Below are 19,535 nucleotides of genomic sequence, written 5' to 3'. Positions count from 1 at the left end.
CCCTCGCAGCGAAACGGCTGGGGTTTGATTCTCTACCGTTGTTTTTTTTTTTTTTTTTTTTAACTTCTCTTGTTTTACCTGTTCTAACTGTTTTGCGCACCGGCCCACCATCATTGAAGTGTGGTAGCTTCATGGATAACTAAAAAGAAGTTCTCAGTGGACTGCAAATCAAAGGATGCATTTCACACCAAGTGATGCATTTCGCACCACATGAGCTTGAAATATTAACGTCTTCACATGCAGACTAGGAGCATATATTTAGACTCAAAAGTAATCCAGCAGCGTCCAGGAAGGAATTGATGTCGGGATGGCAGAATATTGCTAATCGAGTTGATGCGTGAGTTAAATTTTAATTTTTAAACGTGGTTTACACAAGCTACATGAAAGTGGGATCAGATGTACATAGAGGCAAATAAAAGCATTCAAGGATTGAATGAACCGGTGAACATGAGCAGCATGCTTTAAAGTTATTACATTTCTATGGTACACATAGATGCCAATGGAATAGTCATTATGAGTTGAGCGGCATCAAACAAAAACATGGACGTCAGTACTGTTTGGGTCTCTCCTGCTGTTCAGGTGATGCTTGCTTGTCTTAGATTGTCTTAGAAATTGCTTCCTATTTTGTTGGCCTCAGATTAGACAGGGTTTACACCCCTGCTGTGGTGCCCATTTTTAATTCAGCTACTGGGCTGCATTCTCACAGTCTGCAGGCATGTCAGCCTGTCATTCTGACCTTGCCTGTATTATTATCTGACCTGCAGCCCCTCTGATCTCTGCCCTCTTACTTCTCCTTGTACATGAGTCATGATGACTGAACCACTGACGTTCTCACGATATCAGCGATGACTCATGATATCACCAGAGCGATATCGCAAATTACATCTCCAAGGCAGACACATATTCTAAGACAGACATAGATTGCAAAGCAGGCAACTGGCAGACACGTATTGCTAATTGCAGTTCTTTTTTTTTTTACCCAAAAGCTCTCTGCTATGCGCCCCTCTTATGGAGAGTATATTGGGTTATGCGGGGGTCTTTTTTGAGTTGATTAATCATATGCACTCCTCTCCCCATCATCTGTTTTAGCTCAAGCTTCGAAATTATTTGCTGATTGGGACAGAGCATGTTTTGTTGACGTGATTAATACCTGCCAAACGTGGGCCATGGAAGCGTAACTGGTGAACCAGCGAGGAGGAGATGTAATGACTGGCTTCTGTAAAAGTGGAGTCCTGCTACAGGGCTGATCTCATGGTCCCAAAGGTGGGAACACAAGGAGAATATTTTATCTCTGTGCTCACATGACTTTTCTCAGCTGATACAGTTATGTTTTTCCCTATGTTTAATTCCTGATATGGTACAGACACATGATTTTGCTCATAACTGTTCATGTATGGGATGTGCAAAACACGATGTTCTGTATTGCACCCTCATCATAGCAGTGCAAAATAATGAACTCAAAAAACTGTTAACAGATAACATTATTGTTGTCATGCACACAGGTTGCAAGCATGAACAGTAACTGAATGAGATGAGTGTTCTCTCTGCAACTTTGAAGACTACACATATCATATGTTGTGAAACTTCCTTTATTTCCTTCACACTGATGATCATCATTACATAATTAATTCATTATTTTTCTCCGTTTATTTACATTCTGAACAGCAGGTGGCCACTGAAAGTGCTGTGGCGATGAACATTATCCATAATGATTCTGTTCTCCCATAACTGCACATAGACCACGTCTCCTGCTTCCATCAACAAGGACGCTCCATTGGAGGCGTTCACGGTATGTGCACGTTGGTGACCATGTATCATAAAAACTTCCTGTGCATTCTTTATTATAGATACTGTTACAGGGTAACTATCACTACCCTCAGCATAAGCAAATATCTCAAACTTGTATACTCCTTTCACAGGTGCTGTGAAAATCCCTGTGCAGAAATAATACAAAACACAATACTGGTTAAAAGTAGAGTTAAATAAATGCATGTAAAAGTAAAGTGTAAAATAGATATGGTGAAGAGGATAGCATTTATTCATACATTAAGGTAAAGTTTAATTTGTACCTGTGTCTGGATTGTACGCATTTCCAATGTTTGTGATGACATGTCTGTATATCAGAGTGACTTTAGTGTTGAAAGGACCAGTGTTCTCATTGACACCTGATCCCAAGAGTGCAGCTGAAAAGGCCACCTTCATGTTTAAAAACACATGAAACGCATTTATTCATCTGCTCAAGTATTTACCTTTGCTAATACACATAATTCACAAATAAGTGGTCTCAATTTTTTTAATATGACTGGCAAAGTGAATGTTTCACACATTTGATTAATAGTCAGATTGTTAGAAATAGTTTTACTTTATTTAAATAACATAATGATTTTTTCAGATCCTCTGCTTTGATCTTGTGGTGTTTCACCTGAGTCTCCACTGTCTGTGTTAAAAAATATCAGAAATAGAGGTTTACACTATACACCAGATTGAATCAAAGTGCTTAATTTAAAAAAAGGAAGTTGAAGTCCTTACAGCACCATTGCTCTTTTTCTGCAGCTCCTCCAATTGTTTCTCATTGGTTCTCAATCTTTCCTCCATACTGCTCATCTGGGTAAGCAAAAAAGTAACGACAGAGGACTGACAGCTTTGCTGAATGGAGGTTGTTCCATCAGAAGCACCTTTATCTGTTATCTGTTCCTCAGTGTCACGTTTGCTCTTGCGTTTCTCTCCATCTTCCTGCTGAACCTGTAGGGAGCTCTGATTCTCTCTGGACTCATGACCATCACTCTGAACCTCCATCTTACATGGAGAGCAGCACAGCAGCAACAGCAGAGCTACAGAAGACTTCATTCTGAAGCTGAGACTTTCTCTTGTCGATCTGTAGCTCAATGTTGGTCTGACAGCCTATGGTCTTTACACTGCAGTGTCACGCTCCCCTCCTCCCTCTCTCACGTGCTTGGACATTCCACATAACTTTGTGTTTGTTTTCCCTCATATCAGCATAGATGTTGTTGGATTAACAAACCTTATGCAACCTTGAACTCCCAGTCGATTTACCTCAGAGTGTCATATCCAGAGTTCTTGGTTCCAGGACAGCTGATCAGTGTTTAGGTAATCAGTTCTGAGTAGGTTGACCCTGGCAGAAGCACATTCATGGATAACTATAAAAAGAAGTTTGTGATAAAACAACCCTTCACTGCAGTCTAATAATAACAATAGATCACAAAGAACATGACGATCACCTTTTTTCTCCAACATATGTCCTGTTGCCCAAATTCCCATCTCCAGTGTAATGGTGCATTTTTATTTTTGTTTTGACTCTTTCTTATTAAAGCTTGTTTTGTTCTTTTCCTTGTTAACTTTTCTACTTCAGAGGTGGACAGGAAATACTTGAACGATGATGAAAATGAAATGATAAAAAGCTATTTTATTTACTATTTTAAATACCTCTGACAAAAGACTCAAGCTTGCACAGTAAATTAAATGACAAATGTATTTATTTCATTTTGTTGGGATATTTGCACACATTTAAAGGAAAAGAAATGGTAAAACTTAGCTTGTATTTTCACTGTATTGTTTTAATTATGGTTGGATTTTCCTTACACATTTCTCAACCCTTAGTTTCAATGGCTTTGCTTTATTTCTTTACTGTTCTACTCCGTGGATAAAGAGAATTCCTGGAATACTAAGACTTTGCAGAACTATAGCTTCCAAGAATCAGGCCTACATTTTGCATAAGTTCTTATAAACTGCCTCAAAGCCCACCCATGACTGGTTGCTATAGACAAATGGTATTATGGCTTTCACCTGTGGACTACAATGACTCAAAAACTTGGCTATTTATAATCAGTGTTTCCTCAACATTATTGCTTTCTTACTTTCTAGTTAGCATTTCTGAGCCTCATTCTGTGCCTAATGTGTGATGTATCTTGATTTTTGTCTCTGCGTTCTTTCTGGTTTTTGATTCTTGACCTCATGGCTTTGGCCTGAGCTCTGTCATGATCAGTCCCTCCTGGTTTCTGTGTTCCATGTTTTCCCTGTCTTGTGTATTTTAGTTCCATGCCTTAGTATCGTTTTCTCCGCCCCTCGTTTGATTTCTTACACCTGTCTCCCGTTTCTATCTTATGTTCATGTATTTAATCCCTGTTGTGTGCCTTGGTCGTTGTGCATTGAATGTGTTTCATTGCAGTTGTTTTTTGAATTCATGCGTTTGTTACTTCATTGCGTTTATGTGTTTGGTTAATGTTTTTGAAAGCCTGTGTATGCATGTATTTAAGGTTGTACTCTGTGCCTTTGTGTTTCCTAGCCTTCGTATTTCTTAGCCCTGAGTTTTCCTAGCGTCTTTTGTTATAGCCTGCTGGCCACAAGTATTAAATGTTTTACACTGAGAACAAGTGAGTCATCACATTGGCTATAATATAACACCTGTATACTTTTGTGTATTCTTTAGACTATGTTTTGTTATATATTTAGTAGAGCTACCCAAAGAGTTTCATTGCCACTGAATCTGGTGTGAGCTGTGACAATGTCAAATAAAAACTGCAAATCAAATTGTTGTACATGTTTGAAAAAATAATAAGAAAATCATATGTCCTGGCAAAGGATTTTATTGCATGGTTTAACAAAATAGACACGTTAAAAAGTGAAATATTCATCATTGAACAGCTTCCGGCTTGCTTTGGCTGCAGGTTTTAAAAAAGAAAAAGAATCAAAGCTTCAACTGTTAGGAATGCTATGTAAAAAGGTTTGGCAACTAGGTGTAAATGTTAGAGATTTTGCAACAATACTGAGCACTATAGTAAAGGTGTACAGGGTTAATGCAGGGCCGAGGCAGGCCAGTGATCAGTAGACCAGTGACACTGGGGACACTGATTTATTTAATCTGTTTTCTATTCCATGTCGAACTATCTGAGGGCCTACGTTTACAATCTAACAAGTTTTTTTAGTTAATGATGTTAATAAAAAATCATACACTTGTCTTTTTAATGATTTTAAATTTAACTTGAATGGGCTATAGCAAAAGTGCAAGTATTCTCAATAATGCTCTCATTAATTAACAAAGCCCTAAGAAAGCCCAAAAAAGGATGTCAAGCAGCCATTACATTTTAAACATATATTTCAGTTTAAGCAGATAACATTTGTTGAAAATCTTTCTACTGTACTGAAAGGTACTTCATGAATCTTATTACTGTTGACAGGTCTCTGAAACACTCTGCAAACTAAGTTAATGATTTAACACAACTGCTCTCAGCCATCAGCACAGAATTTGATTGTTTTGTCATAATTGGTGATTCTTAAATATGAATATAGATAATACAAAGTACAATGACCATTGGGGCTGTCACAGCATGTGAAGGTGCCCAACCATCTACAATCTGAGATGCACACTTCGTTGCCTTAGTAACAAAGGTCTCAACATTAAGTGCATTGTTATTAAGGACCTATCCCTCTATGATTATAACTGTATGTTATTTGTTTAGTTTACTTCCCCAGGTATTAGGTGTATCTGTAAAAACGAGATCCACAAATTATAATTGGAAGAATGTATTTTTAAGGCCTTAATTGCGATACCAAACTTAAACTGCAACACAAGCTCTCAAAGGGATAAATCTGTAAGGGTTGGCACCAGGCTGAGGCTCCCTCCGGCCACCAGAGGGAGACCTTGAGTCAAGCACGCTACTAATCAGGCTTGACGCTCAACAGCTGGGCTAGATCTATATAAGCCCAGTGACGTAGTCACTCACTGCTGGATTTTTGCCAAGCATGTAGCTGGAAACTCTGGCTATTGAGGTCTGTGAGTCCTTGTGCTACACCTCTGCGAGGGTGTCTGTGTTTTTACACATCCCCTCCCTTCTCCGGTTTTCCCTCTCAAGTCTGTCTCTGTCCCAAGGCTCCCCTTAGCCATTAAAGTTCCTCCCTGTTTTCTGGTTTTGTTTGGGAAGGTTTAGTTTGGTTTTCCCCCGTGTATCCTTTGTTTTCCCCTTTTCCACGCTCGGCGTGGTGTTTAGTTTTTCCTCTCGTTTTGTCGTCCTCCATTGCTTTGAAGTGCAATATACAGGCATGTTATATTATGGTTGCCGCAGTCTTGGCGGGAGTTCGTTTCCCTCGCAGCGAAACGGCTGGGGTTTGATTCTCTACCGTTGTTTTTTTTTTTTTTTTAACTTCTCTTGTTTTACCTGTTCTAACTGTTTTGCGCACCGGCCCACCATCATTGAAGTGTGGTAGCTTCATGGATAACTAAAAAGAAGTTCTCAGTGGACTGCAAATCAAAGGATGCATTTCACACCAAGTGATGCATTTCGCACCACATGAGCTTGAAATATTAACGTCTTCACATGCAGACTAGGAGCATATATTTAGACTCAAAAGTAATCCAGCAGCGTCCAGGAAGGAATTGATGTCGGGATGGCAGAATATTGCTAATCGAGTTGATGCGTGAGTTAAATTTTAATTTTTAAACGTGGTTTACACAAGCTACATGAAAGTGGGATCAGATGTACATAGAGGCAAATAAAAGCAACATATGGTAGTGGTGGCTCAGTGGTTAAGGTACTTGACTTGTAGTTGGGAAGTTGCAGGTTCAAGCCCCCCTACTGCCAATTTTCCACTGGTGGGCCCCTGAGTAAGGCCCTTAACTGTCAATTTGTACTCTGTTGTAATTGTTAGCTGTTTTGGATAAAAGAGTCATGTTAATGTAAGACCATAGTACAAAGTTGTATGACTTTTTGCACATAACTACTTAATATTCTTAACTGCAGTCTATCTAGGCATGGCTTACAGTTGATTCTAGCTCTATAGCTAAATAGAAGATGCTGAGGCGTGTAAAACATGAGAGGGGCACCACCACCATCTTTCACACAGGCAGAAAAGCCAGCACTGTCCCGGAACAGTGATATAACTGATGGAGTCCCTGGAGGAAGCACATCAGAACCAAAAAACCCTCAGGACACAAGTGCCTGTGTTCAAGGTTGGCTCATTACATTTAATTAATGTTATCCCCTTTCTAGTGCATAAACTGTGGAAAGGCCCCTCCATTGATATAGTCTGAACGCTATGTCTAATGGCATCTCTCCACACTGATTAATGGTGGTTTTGCAGTAACTGAGCCCCCTGCATTTGTACATGATCTCTGAATATCCGTAGATCTTACCTGATGGTTTTGAATACCTTTTATTAAGACAAATAATCATTGTTACAGGATGTAGCGATTTTAACACTTTTAATGAATTGTCAATTACAGTCAATACATTTTATTGGGGCACCACCCTGATTAACAGAGAAAATGATTTTAATTAATTTATTAATGATGAATAATTCAGTCTCAACTCATGAAAGTCGCCAATTTGATACATGAATATTTCTCACCTACCAACATTAGAACAATATGAACAAAAGAAACTTATTAATCACAGAAATTCATAATGAATGCATAGTTAGAGTATAATAAGGGGATCAGGAGAGAGAGGGAACCATTGTGAACAGTTAATTGGGGGAACAGTTAATAGGGGCTGCATCACAGATGAGAGGAAAGGGTTAACTGATAGATTAATAAATTATAAAGTTCCTATTGATACCAACTGTAACAAAAGGAAAGTGCTGCCTTTTACGACTCGTCGCTGTCTGACTGTCGAACCATCTGGAGGGGCATAGGAGAAGCTTGTGTTCCATTAGAGTCGTCTGGATAGTGCTGAGAGAACGAGAGAGCATCAATCTAACTTTGGGCCGCTGGGTTGGTCAGCTGGGAGGCAGGGTCATTGCTTCATCCAGCTGCCGAAGTTCTACTGAAAAAAGCATCCTTCCTTGAAATCGTCTGATGGCTCTGAGAAAGAGACGTTTGCATTCCTTTGAAATCGTTCTGGTGGCTCTGAGCGATGAAGGCCTATGACCGTGAGAAGACCAGAATTCCTGGACTCTGAAGGATTGGATCTTAGGAGCTGGCTCAGACAGAGAGCCATAAGCCTTTATGTGCAGGGCCTTCTGAAGCAGTCATCTGTGTTCATTACCAGAAGCACAATGGAACGGCTGTGTTAGTCAACCCATGTATGCAAATTTATTCGACATAAGCCAGGATAAGCAAGTTCCGACAAACACACACTAACAATAAGAAACTGGTTAACTAATAAAACAAAAATCTAAAGAAATCATTAGAATTAAAATATGGTAAACAAATTAGGATAGCCTGGATTTGAGGCTTTCTAGCTGCTAAACAAAAGATTACTGACTTAACTTATAAACTAAGTTTAGTCTTTGTCTACCCTCATAGAAGTTCTATGTCTAGCTAACCACTTTTTGGTCTGGCAAACAGCTCGCTGATTAACACCTTTGTTCCTGTGATGGGAAGAGGAATATCTCTAGGACATGGGAATATATAGGATCCCTCACAAATCAAATAAAGAAAGAAAATCATACATTTACTACCAATTTCTACCCCTGGTCTTAAACTGTAGTTTGTAAAACATCCCCTGGGATGGGTAGAGCAATTGGATAATCAATTTCCTAATTTCTAGAAGTTACAAACTACTAACTTTAATATATTGTCTAATTGGTTCATTTAGGATTTCTAGTAAACACAACTAGTAGGGAATAACTATTCGTTTACAGTAAGCATGAGGAAAGCAACGTACAAATGAAGTAATCTGTCACGATTGGCCACGCTCCTGGCGTCCCTGTTTCCGTGGTTTCCCTGTCGCGTCAGTTTTCCTTTGCTTCCTGGTTGTTCTGTTCCTTGTTTCGTTTTCTCCGCCCCTCGTCTGTTCCTTAATTCCAGTCCTTATTTTGGTTTTCCCTGTTCCTATGTTCACCTGTGTCTGGTTAGTGCTTAATTGTCTTGGTTATTTATGCCCTGTGTTTGGTTTCCCGTGTTGTCGCTTATTTTGGTAAGTTTGGTCATGTGTGTAGTCGCTGTCATCGTCTTTGTTTACTTAGTTCGTGTGTTACTTTGCCTCAGTGTTTCTCCGTGTCTCTGTTTTATTCGCCTCCCGTGTTTAGTTTCTCTCGTTTATTAAAGAATATCCTGCATCTGTATTCTGCCTCTCGCATCGTCACCACACATACGTTACATAACCTTGGTGAATAATGAAAATGAATAAGGAACAAGATATGAACAGAATAATGAAAGAACAGACACATATAACAGGAGCAAACATCACAATTCGGAGATTATATTATAATAACCACACATGAATGGTTGATTATCACTTGACATCATAGTAAATTAAATGGCAAGTTGTGAATCTGTGAAGTGAGAAATGTTGGTTGTCTTGGTAAGGTTTTGAGTCTGACAATTTTTGGTCATAGTTTCTTGAAGTATAACGAGGCTGGTAAGAGCTTTTGCATTCTCATCCGAAAAAGCACCATTCACACGTTCACATCAAGCGCAACATCGTTCACGGTTACAAATGTAGCTAGCAGTATTTTTAACAAACCTCACTGAAATGTAAAAGCGGTTATAATGAAATCTACAATATTCCACCATTGTTGGCTTGTTTACGGATTACACTCGCTTTATTTCATACAGCCTATGGCGACACATTATTATATATTGGGCTAGCTATGCCAAACTTTAATTATTCATTCATACTGCCTCTCATAGGTCCGCTCGCAATGACGTGCGGCCTCGCTGCTCACAAGCAGGTGTGTTCCCCCCATTCCCGTGGCCGATGGTACAGTCTTTCCGTTTTCTATTACAATAAAGCAAAGGCGATCGTTACTCGGACCTTACACAGACCGTTGAACTTGGTAATATGTGAGTCTTATGTCATAGACAACGAGTAGTGCTGCTAATTTCATTATCGGGATCAAACCCAAGCAGTGATCAGAAAATATGCTTCCGTTAATTTGCGGAAAGACGGGCGATTTCAAACGTGAGGCGAGTTAGCATGTCTGTGGGAGGCCATGGGGAGTCTTGACCCGTGTTCACCAGAGCAGACACTACACTCATATCACTTTAGGTCGTCAAGCTACAGTTTGTGGCACGTCTCATGTTTACAATAATAGCAAGAGCTATGGGTTTTAAAAATATTTTGGTTCATAATGCTAACAGTTTCCGACGCGTGTTACGTCTGCGAGTTACAGTCGTTTTAGTTCGAGCTAGTTTTCGACTTGTTTGTGGTGGTTAGCTAAAGTAAGCTAGCCAGACGAGAGAGGGAGACTTTTAAAAAAGGTCTGCTTTCAAAATGTTCTAGCGACAGAAATCGCTTGTTTGTTACAAAGCAAGTTAGCTAACTTAGATTTGCTGTCAAATGGGAGGAACTCTGCAAGTAGGTTCATGCGGCCCCGGGCATTTTGAAGGGAAGGAGTAGTTAACCTATATACACGTTTGGGTCACTTATTTCTAAACGTTCAAGCAAAGCTTATGTAAAGCTGATGTGTAAAGTAAAGATTGTGTTGCAGTTTAATTTTGAAGTATGGTCTGGTAGGTTACTTAAGTCCAATGATATATCTTGTAATCTAAATTTCAGTGTATTAATAGACGGAGTTCCTGTCAGTATCGGTAGGTTAGTGAACAGATTTTAGTTAGAAAATGGACTACGAACCGGGTTGCGAAACGCATAATGATGGGCAAAATAACGAACTGAATACGATTGGGATATATTTACACAATGAGACTTAAGTAACCAGAAAAGCCGTATTTCATTAATTTAGCCAAGAAAAAAAGAAAATCACAGCATATCGCAATAACTTAAAAATGACCAGCGCTAACGTTAGCAGGCATCGCTGCTAGGTTTATAAAACCGCTGTGGTGAAATCATCAACTGCGTGTGTGAGACCGGCTTGGCTCCCCTGGGGTGAAGAAGTGACAACGTTAGGTTAACGCTAAACTAAACTAAAATTAGCCTGTATCTTCCCAAAATAAAACCCATTACAATTTACGTAGCAGACATAATCTAGAACAGAATACAACAATTCGACTAACTTAATCACAAAATTTTCACTTTTAAAAAGATTTATCGGGCGGAGTTTGACTCGATGCAACCTACCTCAAGTTCTGTTAGCAAACGTTTTGACTCGCGTCAGGGTCAGAGACAGAATACTTAACCATTTGGCCACAAAAAGAGACATGCGATAATTCATTTATATTTCTGCCTAGTCGCAAACAAGTGGGTTACTACTACTACTACTTTCAGGGTCAAGCAGTCCCAGCATTATGGCTGTTCCAGTGCGGAGAACGTCAGGCCTAGCGTACTAGGGTTTACTCCGTTGCAAAGACTGGAACAGAGGCCCTCTCACACACACAGGCACAGCAAGATCATTCACAATACTTAACAGAATAATTATGAACACAAAGTGTAATACATAAGTAAATATAAAAGCATCACTACCACAAAACCCATTGAATTACACTCACGTCTTGGCTGAAATGAAATGAAATGTTCCCTTCTTGTTTTTCATAGAAACGGTCCCAAGAGTGTATTGTGAGAAAGAGATGAAACTAAAACCAACACAAATGCAGCACCCTGAAGACCACAAAGGAGACCAGTATTCACTGCAGGAAGTGAAGGATGTGTCCGATCTCTCTGAATCTTTGTGCTGTGATGGAGACCAGCAGACGTTGCAGACATCCTTAAAGACATGTTCAGTACAGCTGGTGCGCTGCAGGAAGATTCGGGGTCCGAATACAAAAATAGTGACACGAGGAAATCTTCAAGATTGTGACAGTGGTAATTAGACATATTACTGCACTTTAGTCTAAATAAATGTTTGTGTTTTTTTTGAGATGGTTTAAAATTCTCCCTTTTTGACATTATAGGTAAACGCAACAGACCATCCACTGATGATGAAAATGATGGAGTCAAGCACCCACTTCACACTACATTAAAGATGTGTACAGTAAGACTAGAGGATTGCAGGAATATTCTAAGTAAGCAAACAGCTGGAGCAGAACAAGAAAATAGTACTTGGACTGATTATGAGCACAACAGCAAAGATTGTATTTCTTCAAGTAAGTTCACCATGGTTACAGTAGAGAAGCCTCACCGTTGCTCTCAGAGTGGTAAATGGTTTTTATATTTTTCACACTTGAAAAAGCACCAGAAAGTTCACACCAGAAGAGGGACTCTCCATCAGTGCTCTGAGTCTGGAAAACAGTTTGTACATGATAGAACTTTGCAAGATCACAAGATGATGCACATTGGAGAGAAGCCTCATCAGTGCACTGAGTGTGGGATACAGATCCCATGGTTGGGATCCTTAAACTATCACAAGAAAATTAATGTGGGAGAGAAGACCCATTACTGCTCTTTAATCTGTAAATAAATTTTACATTTTTTCAGATTTTGTGCAGACTGCTTTAAAGACATGTTCAGTACAGCTGGTGCATTGCAGGAAGATTTGGGATCCGAATACAAAAATAGTGACACAAGGAAATCTTCATGATTGTGACAGTGGTAATTAAAAAGGCATAATACTGCACTTTAGTCTAAATAAATGTTTATTTTTTGCAGATTTTGAAGTTGGTTTAAAGCTGTTTTCCAATTTTTGACATTATAGGTAAATGTAACAGATCATCCACTGATGATGAAAATGATGGAGTCAAGCACCCACTTCACACTACATTAAAGATGTGTACAGTAAGACTAGAGGATTGCAGGAATATTCTAAGTAGGCAAACAGCTGGAGGAGAACAAGAAAATAGTACTTGGACTGATTATGAGCACAACAGCAAAGATTGTATTTTTTCAAGTAAGTTCACCATGGTTACAGTAGAGAAGCCTCACCGTTGCTCTCAGAGTGGTAAACGGTTTTTATATTGTTCATACTTGAAAAAGCATCAGAAAAGTCACACCAGAAGAGGGACTCTCCATCAGTGCTCTGAGTCTGGAAAACAGTTTGTACATAATAGAACTTTGCAAGATCACAAGATGATGCACATTGGAGAGAAGCCTCATCGGTGCACTGAGTGTGGGATACAGATCCCATGGTTACATGGTTAGGATCCTTAAACTATCACAAGAAAATTAATGTGGGAGAGAAACCCCATTACTGCACTATAATCTGTAATTTTTAAATAATTATTTTTTTGTACATTTTTCAGATTTTGAAGATGATTTAAAATTGTTCTCCCATTTTTGACATTATAGGTAAACGCAGCAGATTATCTCCTGATGATGAAAATGATTGTGTCAAGAACCCACTTCATCCTACATTAAAGATGCGTACAGTGAGACTAGTGACTAGTAAGACACACCAGAAGAGGAAGTGTCAATCAATGTTCTGAGTGTGGAAAAGCGTTTGTACATTATAGAACTTTGCAAGATCACAAGATGATGCACATTGGAGAGAAACCTCATCAGTGCATTGAGTGTGGAAAACATTCTCAAATTTAACGAAACTTAAAATTCACAAGAGAATACATAGTGGAGAGAAGCCTTATCACTATGCTCAGTGTGGAAAATAGTTCACACACTCTTCAAGCTTTAAATATACAAGAATATACAATGCAGAAAAATCTCACAAATGCATTCAATGCAATAAAACGTTCTCTAGTTCCTCAGAATTAAAAATGCACCAGACAGTGTACACTGGACAGAAGCCTTACTGTATGTGGAAATACGTTTTCCCAAGGATCACATCTCGGAAGTCACCAGAGTGTGACACAAAGGAGTAAGACCTTGTCAGTGCTCTCACTGCAACAAGGCTTTTGATCAGTCATCACACCTCACGATGAATGAAAGAATGCATACTGGAGAAAAGCCTTACTGCTGATATACGTGAGGAAAAGTCTTCACAAGTGTAGCCGAGCTCAAACTGCACCTAAGAATACACACTGGGGAAAAACCTTACCAGTGTTATGTGTGTAATGACTTTCATGCAGGCACACAGCCTCAAGCAGCATCAGAGAACACAGTGATAACCTCTTAAGCAGCTACAAACCTTTTAACACTACCAGCGAGTGCACTCTTGAGTACAGTCTTGCTTTTGTTCTTTTGTGTGAGGTTGTTCCCTCAGTCTGAGAAAAGTATCCTTTATTGAGTATAGTCAGATGCTATACATTTTTTGTTAATTTTGAGTTTTATTTACTGTTTGAACAAAGAATCTAGTTGTGACTGTCTTTTCATGTTCCATATCACGGCTGGGTGGAAGGAACTGATGTAAAAATACTACAAATCAACTAGTTTTGATAGGTGATAGATTCCCAAATTATAGATTCAGCAACTGTTGAAAGTAATTGTAAATGTATAGAGAGCGCTGTCATTTATTTAATGCATTTGTTTTTTTTTGTCTTTTTTGATTAGTTTTTACAATGCTTTATATATTTTCCCGTTGTGTACCTTTTGAAATCTAATGGATCTTTATCCCCTCAAAAATCCTGTAGGTATTGTGTGTTGTAACCTGTAGGCTCCTGTATACTATTGTCACCTTTGTGTCACGCTACATTGTTTTGTTGTGCCATTTTTAAGAATATACAGATGGGGTTCTTTTCCCCATCTGGGACATGCTGTGTAGTATGAATTTTGTATTTCAGTTAATGTTAAAAGGACAGTAGAGAATACCTTTAAACATATTTTGCTACCATTGTCCTAGGAATTTGTCCAGGGGATTAATAGTAATTAGCTAGCTTTATGCTGTGTGAATACAGTGGTCTTATACATCTGTCGCATGTTACACACTATGAGATGCTGAGCACAAAATGTGATTTTTTTTTTTTTAAACAAAAAACTAAATTTTAATGTAATTTTGGACCATCATTCCCACACTTGCGGAGAAAGAACATCTGACCATTCTGGGCAGGGGAAATGCTGACTGGAAGGACACCAACAAATCTTAGAAAACTTAGAAAAAAATTAAAGCTTTTAGTGGAAGGAACATCTCAGAACCCAGGAGATTGTACAGTCGTCATGTCTTGAACATCACCAACCTTAGTCTTGCATTTCGGAAAGTTCTTGGCAACCATCACTTCCTCCGACTTCAGTTCATTGTGGTAATGCAGTGCCAGTGCTGATAAATGAGGCTGAGACAAGAAGAGATCTGAGCTGGGACTATTTGCCTGAATTCCTGTTAAGTAACTCCTGATTCACGCTACAAAAAAAATGCTTTTCAAGTGAAGAGATCATTACTAGACAAGACAAGAAAACAGCAGTTTTCTACTTACGCTGAAGAACCAGATTTCACTGCCTGCTCCACAAGTTGACGTGACAACAAATCCATTCACCCATTCTCTTTCACTCCTGCCTCTGTCCAGAAGATGGCTCAGGGATTACTATCTGTTTTGCCTCACACATGGCCTTCGTTCTGGCTTGAAGATCTGCAGGAGAGGCATCGCTGCATTTCTGCTTTAGGCAACATCAATGCTCTTCTTCTCTAGATATCTGTGTAAACCTGCTGTTAAAGATAAGAGAACCTGGAAAACTACCAACAAATACATTGAAGGGAATTTTCTCAGTTTTGCCTTCAGTTGCACTGTGGTAGGTTTCAAGTTTCAAGTTTGGTTTATTCGTTACATACATAGTCATACACAGTATAACTCGTAGTGAAATGTTGGTGTGTTGATTGTGGCGAGGCACTCAATGTCAGCAGGGAAATTATCAAGCACTGCAGTAACTGAATGAAGCTGCCATGCCCAGTGGGTGTTTGACAACTGCACGAGTTCACTTGGCTCCAATTCTACCTTCCACAAGCTTATGGTGGTTCACAAGTCACACTGAAGAAAGAAACTATAGCAGTGTGCATATATTGCTTCAGGGTACTACTTTTGAAAATGGGCATATAAGATCCCACGTACACTTTGAGACAACCTAAGGCATGAAACAAGCATCAGTATCCATACAGGTGAAAAACGACTTAAATACACAGGATAACGAATAGGAAACACCTGGGGCTGATTACACATGGGCGGGACAATGAAGCAGACACAGGTGGAACGTGTGGCTCAGAACCAAAACAAACAGAAGGCACATGGCTTGACAAGAAACCAAAAGAGCACATGGCAGGGTAGAGGAGGGGTAACTTTGTGTTATGAATATGTTAGATACATTAATCAGGGGCCTGTCCCTAGTAATAGACTGCACGTGGTCACTCATAAATAATGGTATAAACAATAGAGAAAGAATTTATTATAACCACACAGGATCCACCCAATGATTGTTTAATAGCACCTGCTGGGACAGAACAGGATGTAAATGTGTACATTTAAAAAGGACAACTAAGGCAGTAAAAGTTAACTGCTGTCTAATAGATCAGAGAATATGTGGGCTGCTACTGTCACACTCCCAACTACAGCAGAACACCCTGTAGATCAGCCTCGCTGGTGTGTTATCACTGGCCTGCAATCACACCAGTTTATTATCAGCATGGACTTTTTATAAGCAACTTCTACAATTTCCTCAGAAGTCATTTGTGCCAAGTTTCCAAGCCATGCTCCTGTTGCACAACAAGGATATGTAAAAAAACAAAACAAAAAACCCCATCTTGTTTTCCCCTTTTCACCTTGGGCCATATTTGGAGATTTTTTTTTGCATTTTGTCTGCTCTATTTTGTGCTTTTTCGTGTTTTGGTTTCAGTTTCTTCCTCTGCGCTCCTTGTCGTGTTTCATCTTTCTCCACTCCTAATTGTCCCCAGGTGTTCCTTGTTTCTCTGCGATTCCCTTGTCTATTTAAAAAATATGTTTTCTAGTCTGTAATACTTCTCATTTGTTTACATGCTGTACCATCATTTACATGCTATTTTCTTTATGTTCCCTTGTGTTGTGCGTCTGGCTTTGTATTTTAATTATGTATACTGGTTATGTTTCTTTGTCTAAGCCCTCTGGCTTTTGTCCGCAGACCGTTTGATGGACTCTGATTCTGGATATGGCTGAAATAAACATTACTCCATTCAGCGGTTGCTTTCTGCCTCCCTCTGCACACGGTAACATTTCATTCTTGTCTGAACCCGTTTGACTTTGAATTGTTTTGGACTTTGCCTCAGGCTGCCTCAGTTTGATTGGGTTCTGCCTGACCATCCTCATCACTAATGTTGTATGGAAGTCTATGAAACCTGCATTTTTGCTTTCACATGCGTCCTTTCTGAAACATAGCAGATTCAGGGATAATGGGGGGGGGGGGGGGGGGGAAAGCGGTATCATTAAGCGGACATAATGGAAAGAATACTGTATGAATTAAAGTGATTGAATATATTAAAAATAGATAACAGTGGTAAAACTCTAATAGGTTACATAACAGGGAGGAGCAAGCAATGTCAGTAACTGGTGGAAAAAGCTCCTCCTCTGAGAAGGTTGGCATAAAAAGTGAGCCTAGTACCTGCTCCTCGGTTGTTCTCCAGACCAACTAAGTTTACTTTAGATTTTTTGTGCACAATAAAGTTGGTTACTTTTTTCCTGCCTCTTTGTGCATTAGCATTTTTCTTGATTATTAGACAGAGGTTTTTCGCACGACAGATGGATCCTGATATTGACTATATTCTGACCCAGATACACACCGCACTGGAAGAGAAATGAGCTCCGAAACACCAAGGCAGAGATGAAGACCCTACAAGCAAGACTTGATGCCAGTGAGAAGAACGTGAAGTAACTGCGGAAGGAGAATGAAAGTATTGCCAGAATGCCTTCTTCTGTTCTTGAAACTGAACTGCCTTAATTGGACATAAAGTACAAAACTCTCTTCCTGTTATGTTTATTTCAGCACAGTTAGTGGAGCTGAAAGGATTAAGAGCCCAGTTAAACCTCACTGACAAGAAAGTAGAGGATCTGGAAAAAAGGTATAAAACAAAAAATCAGTCATAAGAAAAACTACCTGCTACCTGTCAATACTGTGACTAGTAGCAAAATTTAAAGTATGTTTTTGTATGCTGTCTGGTTTTATTTTTAAAAAATAGCAGTTGTGTTTCTAAATGAGAATCTAATTATATTTCATGTATTTTTTTAGACTTAAAGGTAGCATTCTCAGCTGCACTTGTGCAGTCACATGAGCAGAAATTTGGGCCAGTGAGCGCTAGCATTCCTCTCGTATACCGACATGTTTTCACAAACGTCGGCAATGCATATGATCCAAACACAGGTACAAACACTACAGATCCATTACAGAAACAAAATGCTTTGTATTAAAACGTCTTATACTGCTAATTTTAATCAGAAGTTATTTTTTAAAAATATTCTACAAATATTCTACAAATACTAATAACTGTATATTTTAAATTATAATTTTAAATTATTATTCATATTATTCCTACAAATTTATTATTCATTTATTATTCCTACAAATACTAATAACAATCATTATAATATTTTGAATTATAATAATTTATTATTCATAAATAACTATTTATTCATTTATTTCACAGGGAATTTCAGAGCACCTGTGAGAGGCGTTTACCAGTTCATGATGCATAATCTTGCTTCTGCTAGTGCAGTACACCCTGTAAGTACCCTTTTAATGAAAAACGGTCAGCAAGTGCTCATGTCATATGGCTTCCAAGTTGGTCCACATTTTGTGACCTCCTCCAATGGAGCGTCTCTACAGCTGGAAGCAGGAGATGTGGTCTGTGTGCAGTTATGGGAAAACAGCACCGTGTTCGACAGCATGAATCACCACAACACTTTCAGTGGTCACCTGCTCTTTACTCTATAAATAATCAGAGGACTGTTGAAATTATGTAATACAATGTCATCATAAGCATTTATTATTAGTTAGTATATTTTGCATTGTTTATCAGAAGTGTACATTGAGTTGTTTTTTTAAATATCACTATTATAGCATCTGACAATTTAGTTATAAAATTATTAATGCTATTAATGCTTTACTGGACATTTCAACAGAGGACTGTTGAAATTATGTAATGCAACATCATCATAAGCATGTATTATTAGTTTGTATATTTTTTGCATTGTTTATCAGAAGCATACATTGAGTTGTTTTTTAAATATCACTATTATAGCATCTGGCAATTTAGCTATAAAATTATTAATGCTCTACTGGACATTTAATTGTATATTGTTAACAGCATATGGGTCCACCTCAGTATCTGCTGCTCCACTCAACAGCTATTGTAGGTGTACAAAGAAATATGCCATTAATAAATCACAACTGCAGAACAGTGCCTGTTTATTTGCTGATGCAGAAACCAATAAAAGACATCTTGCCAAGTATTCTGAAATTGTGGACTACAAAACTGAAACAAACTGGGGCCCTATGGAGTGTACTATGGACTTTAACAAATTAAAGTTTTAACTTATAAGGTACTCCTATAGGGATCTCTAACCAACAGATGTGCGGTCCATCCCCAGAAAACAAAGAAAATAATGATACCATATATATATATATATATATATATATATATATATATATAAAATACAGATACCATTCCCCCCCAGCCCAACCCCCACACCAACCTGTATGGACCTAATGTGCCCATAATGAATAATGAATAATGTCATGAGAATAGTATTTAGTAATAGATATTAAACATGTCTACAGTGTCATATAAGTGTCAAAAGCAAAATGAAAGCTATAATCAAATGAAGGAAATGCGTTTATAAATGAAATCCCAGCAAGACTGCGCTGTTATATATCCTCAGAGATGTCTCCCCAAATCAAAACCTCAGT

At 38.7% G+C, this 19,535-nt stretch overlaps 1 protein-coding gene across 7 annotated transcripts; it reads left to right on the top strand.

Moving 5' to 3' along the window:
- Positions 1 to 9,639: 9,639 nt before the first annotated feature.
- On the top strand, positions 9,640 to 18,521 carry LOC113578837 (uncharacterized). Of its 7 annotated transcripts, XR_004776784.2 has the most exons (9): positions 9,640 to 9,735; positions 11,391 to 11,657; positions 11,747 to 12,383; positions 12,487 to 12,678; positions 13,077 to 16,842; positions 17,405 to 17,523; positions 17,616 to 17,691; positions 17,859 to 17,990; positions 18,274 to 18,521. XR_004776784.2 is itself a non-coding variant. In XM_081710602.1 (6 exons), the coding sequence occupies exons 2-6, from the start codon at positions 11,423 to 11,425 to the stop codon at positions 13,211 to 13,213; spliced, it is 1,035 nt and encodes a 344-aa protein (XP_081566728.1). In that variant the 5' UTR covers positions 9,642 to 9,735; positions 11,391 to 11,422; the 3' UTR covers positions 13,214 to 14,171. The 7 variants fall into 7 exon arrangements, 5 of the variants coding, with proteins under 5 accessions (XP_081566728.1, XP_081566727.1, XP_081566724.1 ...); XR_014122658.1 differs by lacking the exon at positions 12,487 to 12,678 and having other exon boundaries at positions 11,747 to 11,938; XM_081710602.1 differs by lacking the exons at positions 17,405 to 17,523; positions 17,616 to 17,691; positions 17,859 to 17,990; positions 18,274 to 18,521 and having other exon boundaries at positions 9,642 to 9,735; positions 11,747 to 11,857; positions 12,270 to 12,383; positions 12,487 to 12,924; positions 13,077 to 14,171.
- Positions 18,522 to 19,535: the final 1,014 nt, after the last annotated feature.

Source organism: Electrophorus electricus, chromosome 3 (genome assembly GCF_041902795.1).
Source record: "Electrophorus electricus isolate QZ-2024a chromosome 3, ASM4190279v1, whole genome shotgun sequence".
NCBI classification, from domain to species: domain Eukaryota; kingdom Metazoa; phylum Chordata; class Actinopteri; order Gymnotiformes; family Gymnotidae; genus Electrophorus; species Electrophorus electricus.
Note: the sequence above shows the minus strand (reverse complement) of the source record. Positions and strands in the feature narration are given on the sequence as shown.